The 16,177-nt window shown below is 38.3% G+C and overlaps 1 protein-coding gene across 4 annotated transcripts in view; it reads right to left on the bottom strand.

Annotated features, from left to right (window-relative positions):
• Window positions 1-16,177, bottom strand: part of EP400 (E1A binding protein p400) — a 45,923-nt gene that overhangs the window by 13,525 nt on the left and 16,221 nt on the right. For 3 of the 4 annotated variants that reach the window (XM_058851470.1, XM_058851471.1, XM_058851474.1), the window contains exons 13-35: window positions 15,376-15,483; window positions 14,583-14,776; window positions 14,196-14,373; window positions 13,624-13,760; window positions 13,308-13,477; window positions 12,706-12,880; window positions 12,178-12,314; window positions 11,380-11,566; window positions 10,329-10,495; window positions 9,341-9,495; window positions 8,578-8,820; window positions 7,372-7,536; window positions 6,406-6,573; window positions 5,131-5,222; window positions 4,143-4,441; window positions 3,503-3,705; window positions 3,235-3,404; window positions 2,818-3,014; window positions 2,227-2,338; window positions 1,586-1,729; window positions 1,124-1,282; window positions 807-890; window positions 113-244 (exon numbers count right to left, since the gene is read on the bottom strand). In XM_058851470.1, the coding sequence (XP_058707453.1) occupies window positions 113-244; window positions 807-890; window positions 1,124-1,282; window positions 1,586-1,729; window positions 2,227-2,338; window positions 2,818-3,014; window positions 3,235-3,404; window positions 3,503-3,705; window positions 4,143-4,441; window positions 5,131-5,222; window positions 6,406-6,573; window positions 7,372-7,536; window positions 8,578-8,820; window positions 9,341-9,495; window positions 10,329-10,495; window positions 11,380-11,566; window positions 12,178-12,314; window positions 12,706-12,880; window positions 13,308-13,477; window positions 13,624-13,760; window positions 14,196-14,373; window positions 14,583-14,776; window positions 15,376-15,483 (3,776 nt within the window). The remainder of the gene's footprint in view (window positions 1-112; window positions 245-806; window positions 891-1,123; window positions 1,283-1,585; window positions 1,730-2,226; window positions 2,339-2,817; window positions 3,015-3,234; window positions 3,405-3,502; window positions 3,706-4,142; window positions 4,442-5,130; window positions 5,223-6,405; window positions 6,574-7,371; window positions 7,537-8,577; window positions 8,821-9,340; window positions 9,496-10,328; window positions 10,496-11,379; window positions 11,567-12,177; window positions 12,315-12,705; window positions 12,881-13,307; window positions 13,478-13,623; window positions 13,761-14,195; window positions 14,374-14,582; window positions 14,777-15,375; window positions 15,484-16,177) is intronic. The other variant, XM_058851473.1, reaches the window with a different exon arrangement.

Genomic DNA, 16,177 nt, shown 5'->3' with positions numbered 1-16,177 from the left:
CAAAAAGAAAACATAATTCAGATGATCCAACTGAAACTTGAAGGGTAAAGGTATGCTCAGAGTACCTGTTAAGAAACAACTATTTAGAAAAAGAAGACTAATGAGCAATTACTTTGTTGTATGCATCCTCTCTAGTATAGGTTAGAAGTTCCTCTTCATCCTCCCAAAGCATTTTTTGCTCTCTTTCCTTTAGCTTCTTCATGTGCTGGACTTCCCAGGCTTTCTTTGCAGTTTTCAGTTCCACCTAGATTAAAGTCAGATTCTTTAGAAATTTTATACAGTAACAGACACTGGATTAGAAGTCATCAATTTGTAATTTTATGGATAAATGCCTTGAACTTTGACATTTTCAAACACAGGAATCTTATAGCAATTTCTTAATACGTACTTTCACAATCATTTAGAAGATATTTCTTGGTCTTTGTTGAGGGTTTTTAAACCATCAATATAAAGCAATCAAAGAATTTCAGTTAAACAGTGAAGACAACCAGAACACAAGCTCACTGAAATTAATGAAATTTTTTCCCCGCTATCAATGGAGTACAACAAATATTTGCTGAGCTGAGCTGAAAGCAATTCCCATTTTATAAAAAGGAAATTAAGAACTGACACCTGCTTAAACCAGAGAATCCCAAAATAATGAGCTCTCTGTAAAACATTATGTTGTTCATAAGGTATAGCACGAAAAGATCACAGAAATGCCTACAATATATTCCACATCATTGGAGAAACTTCTATTTCATATTGAAAATATAATAAATGTTGTCCTGTGACAGAATAACATGGAAAAGAAAGATTTGTTTTACCTCACTCAACCGTGGCTCATTGTCATCAACTGAACCGTGGAAGAGCTCCAGGTAATTCAAAGCGTATTTCTCAATTGGAGTCAGCTGAGGGAAGTATCAAAGGGAAAAAATGTTACTTTGAGGATAATAAAAGAAATGTTACATGAAGTATCAAAGCTCTCCTTAAAACTCATCTTAACTTTTTAAATCGGTAGGAGATCTCTCTTCCATTTAATGGGAGAAACAACAAAGCTGCTTTAAGGTCAGACTGCAAAGAAATTGAAACATTTGAACTAAACATTACTTTTTAGCTAGATATTCAAGGGAAGTCACTGTACCTGATCCACAACAGCAACTAACTCCTGCAGCTGTGAGGGCTCTTCATTGTATTTTGACTCGCAGAGCTCTGAGATTAAAGGTTCAATGCTAGACTCAGATCCCGTTTCTTGTATGTGATCATTTGACTCTTCATCCTCTCGTTCAATGCTATTGAGGGCCTTTCAGAAAGATATATTTTAAAAGTAATTAAGACTTCAAAAATATGGAAAGAAACTCCATAAGGAGTTCACTCAAATGCAACACAAATTTCCTAAATCTCTTCTGCAGCAAGAGAAACTGTCCCAGAAATTATAAAACTCAACTTTGGGCTTTTGGAAGTTTTGTCACAAAGCAAAAGACAAAAGAGCATAAAACTACCAGAAAAAGAGACTGACCGAATTTACCCAAATAAAGTGGGATTAGGCAGCTTTTTAAAACCAATGTTGCATAGCTGTATTTTTAATGTGTGTGTTAATTATTACCTCTATGAATGGTCTTGCAACTTTAGGTGAAATATTTTCTGCTGGAGACGGCTCTTGAGAAAGTACTACAAATTCTTCTGCTTTCACTCTAAATCCAGAATCCTCCATAGGAGAATGAACCTCAAACAATTCCTGAATTGTTTGCTTGGTAAATAGAAGGAAAAAAGAGAAATACATTCAGTTTTTGGGAGCATTCTATTTTTTCTCAATATCAGGAGCACCAGCCAGGATAGTCTGGCTTCACCAGTGCAGTCACTGTCTCGTGTATCTTGAGAGCAGCAATTCAGAGCCTATCTCTCTAAATATCCAAACTTATTTCACATTTTTAAAGCTGTTGAGAGCTTCATCCTTACAAGCTCTGCAAAATTCTGCAGCAGGGTGAAGAAATCACAATATATTATGTCATGGGTGATGTCTGTGCATCACTATTCAAATAACAGAACAAAACAGATGGACAATATTTCAAAGAATGTGGCCCCAACACTGAGAGTTCAAGCAATCATGAAATCCAATATGCTTCTTTATTAATTCTAGCCCAGACAGACTTCTATTAAACTGCTATTAAACACTCCAACACAGATGCTTGAGTTTATTAAATACTGCAAAATGGCTATTTCAATACATTCTGAATATTAACTTACCTGGGTTAAAAAGGCCATTGAATAGTCATTTCCCTGAGCAGCTACTTCTCTGATCAAGTCCTTTGTGCCATTTTTCAAGAGTTTCTCTTCTACAGAATTACCACTGACAAGCCTAAAAAAAAAAGGAAAAAAAGTAGAAATCTGGTAAGTCATTTCCAAACCAGCTTTCAGAAACAAAACGACAAACTGTCCTTAGAGAATACCACTAAATACTTAAAATGTGGTAGCATATGGGAGTTTTTTTAGTTATGGTGCAGGCCCAGAAAAAAACGTATTACCACCTTTACTTTAGAGCTTTCTTTTAATAATTTATATAATAAAAACCAAACCTAACCAAAAATCAACAATGAAAGGAATTCCAGAAAAATTCCATGTAGACCAAGAGACAAAACCCATGCAGATATGATTCATTTATTACACTTTCTGTGAAACCCTCACATTTTTTCATAGGATATCTTGGCATCTTTTTTATTGAAGGGAGGTGGTTTTCAGCACTGTTTCCGCTTTATTCCAGATCATACAGGGCAGCACTATCTGAACTAACCTGACATTAAAACATGTTAAAGAGCAGATGTTGACTGTCACCATCACCTGTATATATGGATATCTTTACATCTCCCAATTCTGTCACACCATTCCTGAGCTTTTGCATCCATCACTGGGTTCAGATCATTGTCATAGAACACAACAGTGTCTGCCTCGACAAGATTGACTCCTGTGGAACGGCTGTGAGAGGAGAGGATGGCACAGAAAATGCGCTTGTCTCTGTTGAAAATTTTCATCAGCTCCTACATAAACAGAATAAAAGCAAGAACTAAATAAACCATACACCAAAATAAAATACCAAACCAAATTCACCATAGCCTAATAAAAAAAACTGGATAAAAACACGTCAAGTGTTTCAAACTGAGCACAAAAGGAGGCAAATTTCCTTTCCCTGCTGTAGTGTATAAAAGCCTGGGCAGCACATATTGCTGTACCAGTGGGAAGCTGGTAGGGAACACTTACCTGCCGTTGTTCCTGGTTGGCATATTCATCAATCCTCACAAAGGTGAGGAAATGGAAATTCAGGAACAACTCCAGTATGTCCAGCATCAGAATCATCTGCGACAAAATCAGTACACGGCGCCCTTCAGATTTCAACTTCTGAAGCAAGACAGCAAGAGCTTCTAATTTTCCTATAATTCAAACAGAAAAACCAATTATGGTTTTATATAGCAATTCCATTCATGTGATAGAGGAAATTACTGAAATCTTTTCAGCAAATGTCCTTTACCTGAGTCATACTGCACCAGCCGGAGGTCAGGGAACTGCAGCAAGTGAGGAGTTGTCAGCTGTTGCAACTGATGCAAGTGTGGAGCTGCCTTCTGCCTCAGGCTGTGCTTAAGGAGTTTCAGTCTGTGACTGTATGAAGGGGGAGGATTTGCTACATAGAAACATGGGGGAGCAGCAACTGCAGTGGGCAACACGAAGAGAGCCCTGCAAAAAGCATCAAAACAAGGCAATACCCATTTAAAAAGCTACACACAAAATGATCATCAATAATCACAGGTACAGCAATAAAAGTCAGGCTTGGCTAAACGAGCCTCTGCCTGTATCTCTGGGTCTTAACTCGTTAGTTGGGTCCAAGCACTACCTATTCTAGTAAATCCAAAGCATAAGAATGTAAGCCTAAATATAGCCAGCTGAACTTGGGCTTGAAATTAGGAAAGAGGCACTGAAAACACTTATTTATGATGATCCAAAGGAATCAGAAGTGACTTATTTTTACTTCCACGCTGCACATGATTTACTGCTAAATAAACCAGTCTAAACCAAATAAGCTCATCAACATAAACAAGGTTTTAAGCCTTTTTGTAAAGTGTTTTAAAAATAACTAGATGTGTAAAGGCTTATTAGGCGGAGTCACACATTACCTGTTGACAAGATCCTTTAGAGATTCCTGTTGCTGAACCAAACCCAGGATCATTTCCCGCAAGGGGTTACTTGGGCCTCCAGAGGCACTTGAGGAAAGGCAGCAGTTGACAAAGCCAGCCCACCTCCAGCTGTTGCCCTCACTGGAAGGCAGCTGGGAGGCCTTTCTGTCCCCAGCCAGGCAGCAAACACTCAGCACATCCCGGCCGTACATCGGGGCCCGCAGGCAGCGGCGCTCGTTGCCGGAGAAGATCCTGTCCAGGCGCTCCTTCAAGAGCCGGTTCTTCTCCTCATACGTCTCCTTTGCCAAGAGAAGGTGAATAAAAACAACATTTGCTGCTCATAGCAATAAATGAGGGATTTGAGGTTCTTTAGAATGGAACTATCAGGCTCAGAGTATAGATCCTAGAGTAGAACTACTACTTAGACCATTATTAAAGGTATACATTTCAGATAAAATCTGAAGACCACAGCTGAATTCAGTTCATATTAAAGAGTCAATTCTACCTTAGTTTACTATCTTCTTGCTTTTTAAAGGTACATTTTCATAGCTTTTGATATATTCTTGATGTTCCCCTATGCTTTTTAAGTTGCTTGAGTATCTTTTCTAAAACCTTGTTAAGATTAGAAATCTATAAAAATTTGCCCAATTGCCATTGTGTTCAAAACACAAAAAACCCACATGATTTCTTTATTTATGCATTACTACGTAATTAAAATATATTACAGTTACAAGAACCTGTCTATCACAGCACAAGAAAGCTGTCAGCTGCTTTTATACACCAGATTATTTTATCTATGGATTACAAATGCAAATGCATCAGATCTGTCAACCTGAAATATGGACAGAAGTTGGGATATTTACCTACTCTGTAATCATCAAAGTTCCTAATTAATTCCAACTTTGAAAATTATAGATTTCAACTATTACACAGACTTATTATTGATTCTGAAAAGTTTTGTTTCCACAAAAAAATAAAAATTGAATACCTGTGACTGTCCATGCAAAGGTGCTGGTTTTAACACTGCTCCCATGTCACCAGATGGCAAGTTAGTAACTGTAGCTCTACCTGGAATACAAACTGAGGATAAACCTTGTGTTTATATATTTATTCATCTGAAAATTGGTCTCTTTATTATTTTCAATAAGTAGACATTTCATAGCTGTAACAGGTCATTGCTGCAGACAAATTTTTAGTCAAAATGTCCATTGAGTATTGCAAATTTGTACTTTGTTATACATCAGATCTCTGACAGGTATTTACACTAACTGTTCTCACAAAAATCCAAGACAGATCAACAGAATTTTACTCTGTTTTGTACAAAGCACTGTGCTCCATTTGTACTTTATTCAAAATGTCATGTATGGTGCAATACATGTTGACATTGAGAAAATGTGAATATGAACACAATAGAAAATGTTCTAATTCAGGAAAAGATTGTTTTAACCTATCTTGAGCAAATAATCTAAATTTTTCAGAAAACACATCAACTGAATGTATCTACAAATTGGTGAAATCATATGATGGAATCTCAGTAGCATTCTTGTGCTTTTAACTGCTAGCAGATGTTTACCCCAACAGTTAACTACACTGTAAGAACTTCACACCATTTTAAAGGAATGTGCTTTTATATCCCAAGAAAATTACAGCAGATGGCCATTTTCAGGGAACAAACTCCAAGTGTTATATTTATCTTCATTTAATAATCTGCTGTTTTGTTGCAAATGTATTAATTTATCCATTATTTTTGATCAACATCTTGGTTGTGTTTTTAAGCAAGGAACTGATCACATTTACAGCAAGGCACCAAATACCTAAGAAACATTTGCAGAGGCAAATGGAAAACTGTAGCCTGATCAGCTACAGAAGTGAAAGAAATTAGATAAAAGCAAAATCAATGTGGAAAAATGGAGAGAATCACTGGACATTCTCTGCCAGTATAAAAAATTATCACCCTTAATTTTTCTTTGCAAAAATTAACAAAATTATTCCAAATTTTGTTCTTTCAAAAAGAAAAAAAAAACTGACCAAAGGTAAAACTGGTAAAAAAAAAAACAAACTATTATGAAGTTACATGCTCTCCCAAGTTTGTATTAAAAATTTTCTTAAAACTCCAGCACACACCAAGTACAAACTGGCAGGATTTGCCTTATGGTTTACCCACTTCTGCACTCAACTTACAGAATTATGATCTGCAACAATGAATGTGCTTTTAGCAATTGAATATTTAGACAGAGACATTTCCTCAGGCTGGAAAACCCACCTTGCTGTGTGACTGCAGTGGAAGTTGGGACACCTGCCTGGTGCTGGTTTCCCAAAGCGTTCAGGGCGTTCTGCACAGCTCCTGCTTGGGAAACCGTCTGCATGACCACGGGGCCCTGAGGCCTCAGGTACTGCTGCCCAGGGGCTGACACAATCTGAAGGACACTTCCTGCAGTGGAGAATTTTAACACACATTAGGGTGGAGAGAGTGGAAAAAAGAGTTCTCTAGCAAAATCTATTAGTGTTGCAAGCTGATCGTTATTGCTTCAAATGATGTTAAATTTTACCGGACATGTTGATTACAACAATCTGCCAAAAAATGAGAGGAACACCCAAGTATTTACAGCTGAAGAGGAGTTTCATGTCATAGGGGTATCATTCTAGTCTAGGTATTTATACAGAATTTGGACAAAATCCAATCAAACAAAAAATCTTCACTTAACATTCCCTCTATTTATTTTGTTTGCCACAAAGAATCAAGATATGCCTAGTCTCCTAAATTTGGCAATACATACCACCATCAAGGGAGATTTGAGAACAAAATATATTGTAGGTAGAGCATTCAGCTCAGGGCAATAGTTGTGCCAAAATTCAGATGCATTCCAATCTTGAAGTATGATTTACACAATTTCAGAATAAACCAAAAATGTTCTTAGCTTTTCAGTTTCTGCTCAGCAGGGAGTTTATATCAAATAATGCCTCACCTTACTTCAGCTGCACTGCATGGGTGTGAAAACAAATCAAATAACATTTTTGAAACACAATACAGAAAAAGAAAGTAACCATGTCTTTCATCTGATAGGCATTTATTTTTCAAGCCAGAGCTACCTTGGCTCACAGAAAATAGGAAGAGCAGGACAGCATAAGCACTGGGGATGGAAAAATCTCCAGCAACAAGGAACGTGGTGCCCATATCAAAACATGAGCATTCTGAATAATGGAAAACTGCCTGTGTTGAAATAAGTACCTTGTAGCTGCAGGGGCTGCCCTGCAGTGAGCTGGCGGAGTTGACTGTGTGACAAAGTGAACTTGTTCCCTTGGAACTGCAGAGTCACTGGGGTCTCTGGCTGAGCGATCCTGCCTTGTGCTCCTGCTATAGAAGCCAGCTGAGCTATTTTTACTACCTCACCACCTGTTAAGGAGGGAAACAGGCATTAAAAAAACCAAAGTAGGAGGCGAGTTGTTCAATATTCACAATTCTACATTTTGGTTAGTAAACTGGTGCTGAAGCGCCTTCCATGCATAATTATACTTAGTGCATCAAAAGTGTCATATAGAAGTTAAGCAGGTATTGCTTTCTATATTTGTTGGACAAACTGGAAAGAAGCTGATTGTTTAAAGGGTAAGAACATCAACATTTTAGAAATTACCACTTTCATTAGCAAAAAAGAGCTACCTGAAAACTCATGTGACACTTTGTAACAGAACAAGTATTAAAGTGATTTCCACTGCCTTTTCAAGAGCATGAAGGAAGGGGTATGGAAGAAATGAAAATATTCCTATGTTTGGCACATTAAATACACATTTGAAATTTGCTGATGAAACATGATTTATTTTAAGCAATCTGCATTTAGACAAACCAAAAAGCTTTGAAGTGGCAAGGACCAAGCTTTTTGTGATTTAAATGCAGAAAGGTTAGAGGCATTTCAGCATTAAGTTTTACGATATTGAGAAAATACTGGTGTGAAAATTCAGCTTTTGTAAAGGCAGTGCATTACCCCAGAGATAAAATTAATACATCAGTGCTCAGTACTCTCTACACATGCTAATAGGCAGTGCACATACAACCTAAAAGCAAAGCCTCATCGCTTTTCTCTGCCTAACAGTGTCGACGCTCCTCTCCGCCAGAGAGGCCTTTAGCAGATGGATTAGTGTTTAACATGAAAGGAATAATTAGGAGAGAGCTAAAACATTTGGTCTGAAGGAAGTCTTGCCAGCAGAAGAAACATGCAGAAATAGGAGATTAAGTTGACACCGCTAATGTATGTCCACAGCAATTCTATTGTTTCTTATCCAATTTTCGATTTTCCTTGGTCATAAGCAACGTACTGAGCAAGGCTAATCAGAAGAGTGAAAAAAAAACAACGATTCTGTACACATTTTAGGGTGCCTAGTAACTTAACCTCATTGTAGTACAAAGGTGGGAGAAACCTTGAAAGGGGAGGCCACTTACTAGGCAACCGTGCCTGGGCCTGAGAGGTCAGTACGAGCCTCTGAGGCAGCACACTCTGTTGGATGGTGTGCGGGGGGACCTGTGGCTGTGGCTGGGGCTGGCCCGGCTGCGGGGCCGGCGCAGAGGTCTGGCCCCGCGGTTTCACAGGGTTGGCTGCGCTAGTTGCTGTGGTGAAGGTCGCTGCGGGCTGGTGTCTTGGAGCACTGGTGGAAGCCTGAGTTGTCTGAAACTGTGTTGCTGCAGCTGCAATCAATAAGGGTTGTTTGTGCAAGCTGTTAGAGGTTTTAACTCCGCTCTTTTTAACAACCTGCATTAAAAAGAAACCTTCCAACAGGATAATCAAACGGCTACAAGAACGGCTTTGTCCTTACAGACTGGGATTTCTAGCCACAACTCTTACTCCATCCTATTTTTACAACATTATCTACTTGGAAAGCATTGTTTAAAGGCTAAATAAATACAGAGAAGCACTGTACATTCCCATCTTTGACAGAGCATTACACGTCTTTGGGGTTTAAATACCAACTGTGACTTATTTACTCCATACGCTAACAGGTTACATAAAGCTTAGTTTTGCATTATACTGGCAGATCATACTGGAGAAACTAGCAGGGAATTTTACTGGCAATTAGTCTGTTGGTATTTTTAAGCCATTAGTATTCTAGACCATTAAGCTAGAGGGAAAAGGAGTTCTATGAAACAGACTAGCTTGTATCTGTCTAGGCTGAGGTGCAGGTGACCAGGGTGGCACTGACTCCCTTACCTTGATTTGAAGACACCGTAGCTATGGGGGATCTGCCTCGCACTTGTCCCTGCTGAGTCACCGTCGCCGTGGTCACCGTGCGTTGGACTTGAGTGCTTGGGAAAACCACAGTCCTGCCCTCAGGCTTCTGACCATACTGAACGGGCTGGAACAACCTGGCAAGAGCAGGAAAAGTCAAAGACTATGGGAAGATCATAGTTTGGCCTTTAGACACAAACTCTGTCCTCGGAGGAACATATAAACTGATTGTGTCAGATGCTAATCTTCCTGCAGATGGCTGAAGCTGGCAAGACTCATCACTTCACAAGCATCCTGAGTAAACATTGTAGAAAGTCATTCTACTAAATACAATAAAGAAAACTTTCACTGCCATACACCCAGTTTAATGCAGGATGCTTAAGAATTATAGCAAACATCTGAAAGAGGCTAGGTCAGTATCTGGGAAAAGATATATCTGAAGATATCTGAAAAAAAGGGCTCCCATATAATCTCCATAGAGACATCACTATGCTGCAGGTCATCAGGCAGCTCTCTTGCATTAGAAAAACAGTTCTACATTACTTTGAGAACACTACTTCACTAGGAGAAAAATACTTTACAAAACTGTACTGCAATAAAACTTCTTATGTCTCTTACATAACAGTGAGAGCACAGCTGACACTGCAGGCCCAACTTAGTCTTGAATTATCCTCGTGCTAATTCTGCAAAACAACTCTCAATTGCCATAAACAAGGTCCAAGAACAAAGCTCATCTGCTGCTGAAGGAAAGACTATGGGGAATCCATCAACAAACTTCAAATGGAATTGCAAGCCTCAAAGAACAGAATTCTTATTTTCAGAGGTAAACACAAAAGCAAGAGAAAAAATAATGGAAAACTTGAGGTCTTGTATGAATCCCACTAGCAGAGATGCAGAGAGAACTCAGTAGAGATTAGAACCACCTTTTGCTGCTGTAATTCTAGCTTAGAAGGAGTGCAGGTGTACACACCTGCTTGGTTTGAGCTTCACTGGGTTGGGTCTTGCCGGTGGTGGAGGGGAGCTGTAGATTTCTTCAATCAGCTTTCTAGTGACTTTTTGTTTTGGCAACATTTGTGCTTCATAATGAGTCATTTTGTCTTCCATTCCAATGAGATCAAAAAGAGACAAGTCTGATTCCTAGGGGTTTCAAAAAATTGTTTTATGTGATGACACAAACAGTTAAGTCCTCTTTATGTTCAATGCTGAATTAAATTTCTATATATTTACTTTTTAACTTGAAATAAATAAGTTTAAGAAATAAACTATTAATTATTAACTAAAACTATCCAGAAACCTTGGAAATAAATCTTATACTGACAGTCCCATTTTAAGCATTAGAAGAAAAAGAACTTAAAAGCAAAACACATTTAACAATTCATCATATATCATGGTTTCCAAAGAATTAAATATAACTCTTTGAAGGTTAACTATCAAGCTTAAATGCCAAACTATAATTTAGGAGTAGAAAAATATGAAGGATAGAAATAAAATTAAACAAAAAATGTCAACTGCTCCATTACTCATACTTCTTTTATATTTTTTATCATGTCAAGGAGTGGGATCACTTGTTTAACAATAACAGAATAGTGGTACTTCAAATGGATTGACAGAAGGGTACTAATTTAATCATTGTAACAGAATGTTTACTGTTATGTAAAAAAGAGTAAGTCTTGTTTTCCTCCAGCTAGTGAAAGCAAAAAGAAAATTACAGAATGCTGTAAATAAGCACAGCACTACCCAGAGTGACTTCTTGCAAACATGAACATGATGAAAGCAAAGGTAATTTCTCTTTGACCAAGTAGTTCATGAAAAATTACTGTTTACAAACCACTTGAGAAGTTCAAACCACTATGATAAAAAAAGAGATGCAGCAAGAACACACTTGGTAGCCACAGTTATGGAAGAGTGAATTCCTTCTATTTATAAACTTCAGGTAGACTTATCACATATAAGAAAACAGTAAGTACTGAAATTCTGCCAGGGCATTAAGAGAGGAAAAAAACCTTAATTTTTCTACTGACCTTCCAAATATCCCTTTCCAGGGCTCGCAGCACCAGAGAGGCTGTTCTGTATTCCAGTGTTTGTGATACATAAGAGGAGCTTGAAAGCCGGGGGTTTATCAGATCAGGGTGGTTACAAATCCGCTGCAGCTGCATCAGGACGTGCAGGACACTGATGAAGTGTCCACTTTTGAGGGCTTCCTGGGTTCTGCCAAATAAATTATACAGAAGAACATTGATTTATGTGCAGCTTTTATGGAGATGTCCCTAAATCAGCAAGGTGAGAATAATCAATGCAGTATGTTATGTAAAAGTCTTAAAACAAGTTTAGATTTCACTGAGGTCTTCTGCAGTATTTTAAGCAGCACTGTACCAAAAGTAAATTTGGAAAAGTGAAACCTAAAGACCCAGTGCTGCCTTACAATCAAATACAACCTATCCAGCTCCCCATCCTCTCTCTGCTTTGTTTGTTTCACCCCTGCACCAATCAATTACCACTGGTGGGGAGGTGGTGAGGAAAAGCTCTGGGCTTTAAAAAAATGAAGAATCACTCATTTGAGACTAATGTTAAAACAATGCAGCGGAAGAGCTGACCATAATAACTCAATTCTTAGGTTCCAGAAGTAAATGCATGTTTTTCACAAGGCCATAGCATCACCTGCTGTAATTCTAGTCTATAATGCAATCACATTTTATTCACAGATCATAATGGAAAATTTCAGAGAAACACTAAAACACTTCCCTCCATGGCAGTAATTTTTTTCCTTGCTTAAGCACTAAAAGTGACAGCATTTTATGTTTACTGTTTCAAGCCCTTACCCTGGTTGTAATATGACATCCTCATACATGGCTTTTTGTCGACTAGACAGACGGCACTTGAGCACGTGTTCATATTTCTTTGTGAGCTGCTTTTCAACATCCCTCTTTGATCTCCGCAAAATAAATGGCTGAATCATCTGAAACGTTTCAGAATTGAGAGGAAAAAAATTCTCACTTCAAAGAGTTTACAACAGGAAGCTAAACTTATTCACACCTAACAGATTTGATGTGATAAACTGCATATGCTATATATAATCATACTGCTATGCGCACAGTTGTATAGACATTAATTTGCTCTTTAATTTCTGCATGGCATGCTTCAAAATCTGAGCCTTGTATTATTTTAAAAAGAAATCTCCACACTCTTCTGGTAGCAGAACCCTCTGTTTTCAGCAGGATTTTCTGTCTAAACTGAACAAAGTGTTAAGATAGGGAACAAATTCTGATCTGAACCACGTATTTTCATTCCCCTTCTCCTCAACAGCGTTACTACTGTAGTAGGACACATGAGAAAAAATCACAACATACTCTGTGCAACCTGATGACCAGTTTATGGCAATAATCCTGGTTCTCTTCATTAGGTGCTTTTACTGGAAAATCCAGGTAAGGTCTGGAAATTCCCGGAATCAAAAAATGTACCATGGTCCACAGCTCCATCAATGTGTTATGCAAAGGAGTGTCTATCAGAAGCAAACGATGCTGGCTGTGAACAAAAGAAGGTTTTTAATTGACTGATTACCATGTCTTTATGCTTACTAGAGACACAGAAGAATTGTGTAAATATAATAAAATTAAACCTAGGATAAAGTATCTTTTCAATCTTGAATATACCACCAAATAGCTTCTTCATTGCAGAGTATCAGAACATAACGGGGAATCTGTTTGGGAGCTCAGAATATCAGCAAAGAATTACAGTGATATGATAGTGGAAACAAAAAGATCTCAAGCATTTCTCTGAATCCTGATTGTTTTAAATAAAAGCACTTCTCCATAGGTGCACGTCGCTCAGGAATTTGGGCAGACCAAGTCAAGAGGGTTTTTATAAATCAGCTTTCTGTTAAGAAGAGAACTGTGTGACATGAAAATAGAAAAACCCACTGCCAGTAGGAAATCAATTCTCTGCTCTGTACCTGCGGAGACTGAAAAGTGCCTCCCAGTGTTTCTCAGTCATATTCTTTATTTGCTGCATCTCATCTACTATTAAGTATTTCCATCGCATTTTCATGAATGCTGTGTGGCCTTTGAACAACTGCTTGTAGGAAGTGATGCACACATTGAAGCTGTTGGGTTCCATCCATTCCTATGGAAAAGGAAAGAAAGGATGAGACAGAAAAGTTACGGCAGAATTCCCAAATGTCTCATAACCAGCTACTTCTTCTTTAAAAAAAGAGATATATACAGGCTCAATGTGTCAGGCAACAGTGTAAGAGTTGCAAAATACAGCACCTGTCTTTTTGCCCTAAGTTCTCTTTGGCTCCCAAAGTAGAGAAGTATTTTCAAGCCTGGGCACCAGCGTTTCAATTCCAGCTCCCATTTCAGTATGTTACAGCTCCGGACAACTACAAGGTGAGGGCCCCAGTTCCCTACAGAAGGGGAAACACAGCATTTAACACTAGAAATAGACTCCTTAATGCAAGTAGCTTATATTCTACCTTGATTTTTTAAGTGCATTGCATTAAATTAAGCATTAAAAGGGAGATCTAATAACAACAAACAGAGGTATTTTAATGACTAATCTACTCCTGGTCATTAAACAATTTGTAAGGCTTTTCTGTACTAGTAAGAATTTAGAAGTATTCAGAAGAATCTCTAAAGCATAACAGGTTGATCAGACACTATACTTGACTAAATAGCACTGTTGTCACAAAATATCAAAGTTATTCTGACACAATCTTATTCCTGTCATTACCTGAAGCCTGATATGGTTCAGTAAGGAAAAACAGGTGACCCTAGGCTACAATTCAAAAAGATAATGCTGGCCTAGTACCTGTCTAAAACTGTTAGCCAAATGAACTTACCTTCATTACAAGCCAAATGGGCAAAAAAGGCAATAATTTGCACTGTTTTCCCAAGCCCTGCCTCATCTGCCAGGATGCCATTGAGATTCTTCCTGTACAGCTTTGCCAGCCAATCCAGCCCAATCTTCTGATATTCTCTGAGAGACCCATACAACAGTGATGGAGTGTTGTATTTTACCTGTAATGTGAGTGATTTGTTATTTTTTCCTGAATTGAATTCACAGAGCATAGCATAAAGATAAACATTCCAGAGGTAACTCAAAAAAAAAAAAAAAAAAAACAAGAAAAAGCAAGCAATTTCTTGCTAAAAGCTACAAAATAATGAAGAAAAAAGCATTCTTTATGTAAACATCAGCACACAGAGTAGCAGAAAATAGGGATTCTTACTGCTGTTGTTATCCTGGAGCTGCCTTTAGGTAACAACATCTCTGCTGCAGCAGCAACTTCTGCTATGTCTCGCATGTTCTTCTTGGGAGGACTCGATCTGTCCAGGCCCTTGTACTGGTCAATGCTGAGAAGGGAGTCTATGAGGACAACTTCTTTCTGGGGACTTTCCCTATCAGACATGTGGTCTTCCATTTCTAGGGGGGAGAGAGAGAAAATTTGGAGTAGTATCTAAAATAAATTTCAGTAGCAATCACACAAAGAGACTAAGAAGATCAGGATTCAGACATGGGTCTAAAGAAGCATCTAACTTTCAAAAGCAATTCTATGATTTTCAAGCTGGTTCAGGTAAAATGCAAATAGCCTAAGCTCAGGTTCATATACATGTTCTGGACATTCACACTAGCTAGGCTAACATGACCATTAGCTTTTCCCAACTTCTAGGGAGGTCTTCTCATTCTACTTAAAACCTATATTCAAGTATGTAGTTTTATCATCATGTTAGCATAGAACAGAGGTGTAATTATAGCTACCTATGAAGTGTGATGTTTAATTCAGTGTAGAGAGGCTTTTCTATAGCTTAGCATTGTTCCTGAAAATCTCACACATCTTAGCTTTAAAGCAGGCAAACACTGCCCTCTTTTCACAAATTGAGAAATTTTAAATATGATTCACTCAATATGCATTTTCCCCTAGAACAAAATGTCTTTTCTGTTTTTTCAGAGTCCTGAAAAGCCAAACAACTTATTTCAACTTCTAAATCAGCACAACTACTTCTAAACATAGAGTAATTTACCTTCCTCACTGCTCTCCTCTTCACTGTCAGGCTTCGGCTGCGGCCAGTGAAAATTTTCTGCAAAGGCACCTTCATACATCTTTACCAAATCTTCCAGAGGCAATTCAGCTGAAGGTCATTAAAGGATGAAAGTTTAAAAATACCAAAACTTGGAACAATAGATACTATTAATTATAATCTCAGTACATTCTTCACAGTTGCCAGTTCTCTAATCAGAAGTTAACTTCAGAGGTAATAATTAAGTGAATGATGGCAGTATTTATTTCATAACCTTGATTACAGAGAACATTTGGCATTACACCAAACAGTTTGCTCTCATGCCTTGCTTTTACTGTATTACAAACACACCCTACAACCCTCAGTAAAACCCCAGTTGGGAAGGTAGGGGCACCAAATCCACCTGAGTGGTTGGAAGACAATGCAAGACTTCAAAAGTTTCAAGACTGAATTTCAAAACTGGATTGTAACTCCAGGATCCCTTGTCTGAGCTGTTAAGTAGGAATGTACATGCTGGCAGTGGCCAATCAATCAGCAAAATCAGCAAACACTCTCATTAGGAGCTTGGCTGAACTGGCCAAGGGTTATAATCCCTCCAACTGGCCAGTTCACTGCAGCCACTAAGCTGCCAAACAGACCAAATAAACAGATTTGGAAACCGCATGTTCATCGCCAGGCACGCTCAGCCTAATGGGCAGCCTGCCTCTAAAAATGTGCTTTTACCAGGGTAAGTGACACATCTCTGAGGGGTACTTTGCACACATCAAGCTCAGCATAGCAATTACATTGCTAATGAGAGAGCTGC

The sequence above is a fragment of the Poecile atricapillus genome, chromosome 16 (genome assembly GCF_030490865.1).
Source record: "Poecile atricapillus isolate bPoeAtr1 chromosome 16, bPoeAtr1.hap1, whole genome shotgun sequence".
NCBI lineage: Eukaryota > Metazoa > Chordata > Aves > Passeriformes > Paridae > Poecile > Poecile atricapillus.
The sequence above is the reverse complement of the archived record's forward strand: the minus strand, read 5'-3'. Positions and strand labels throughout refer to the sequence as shown.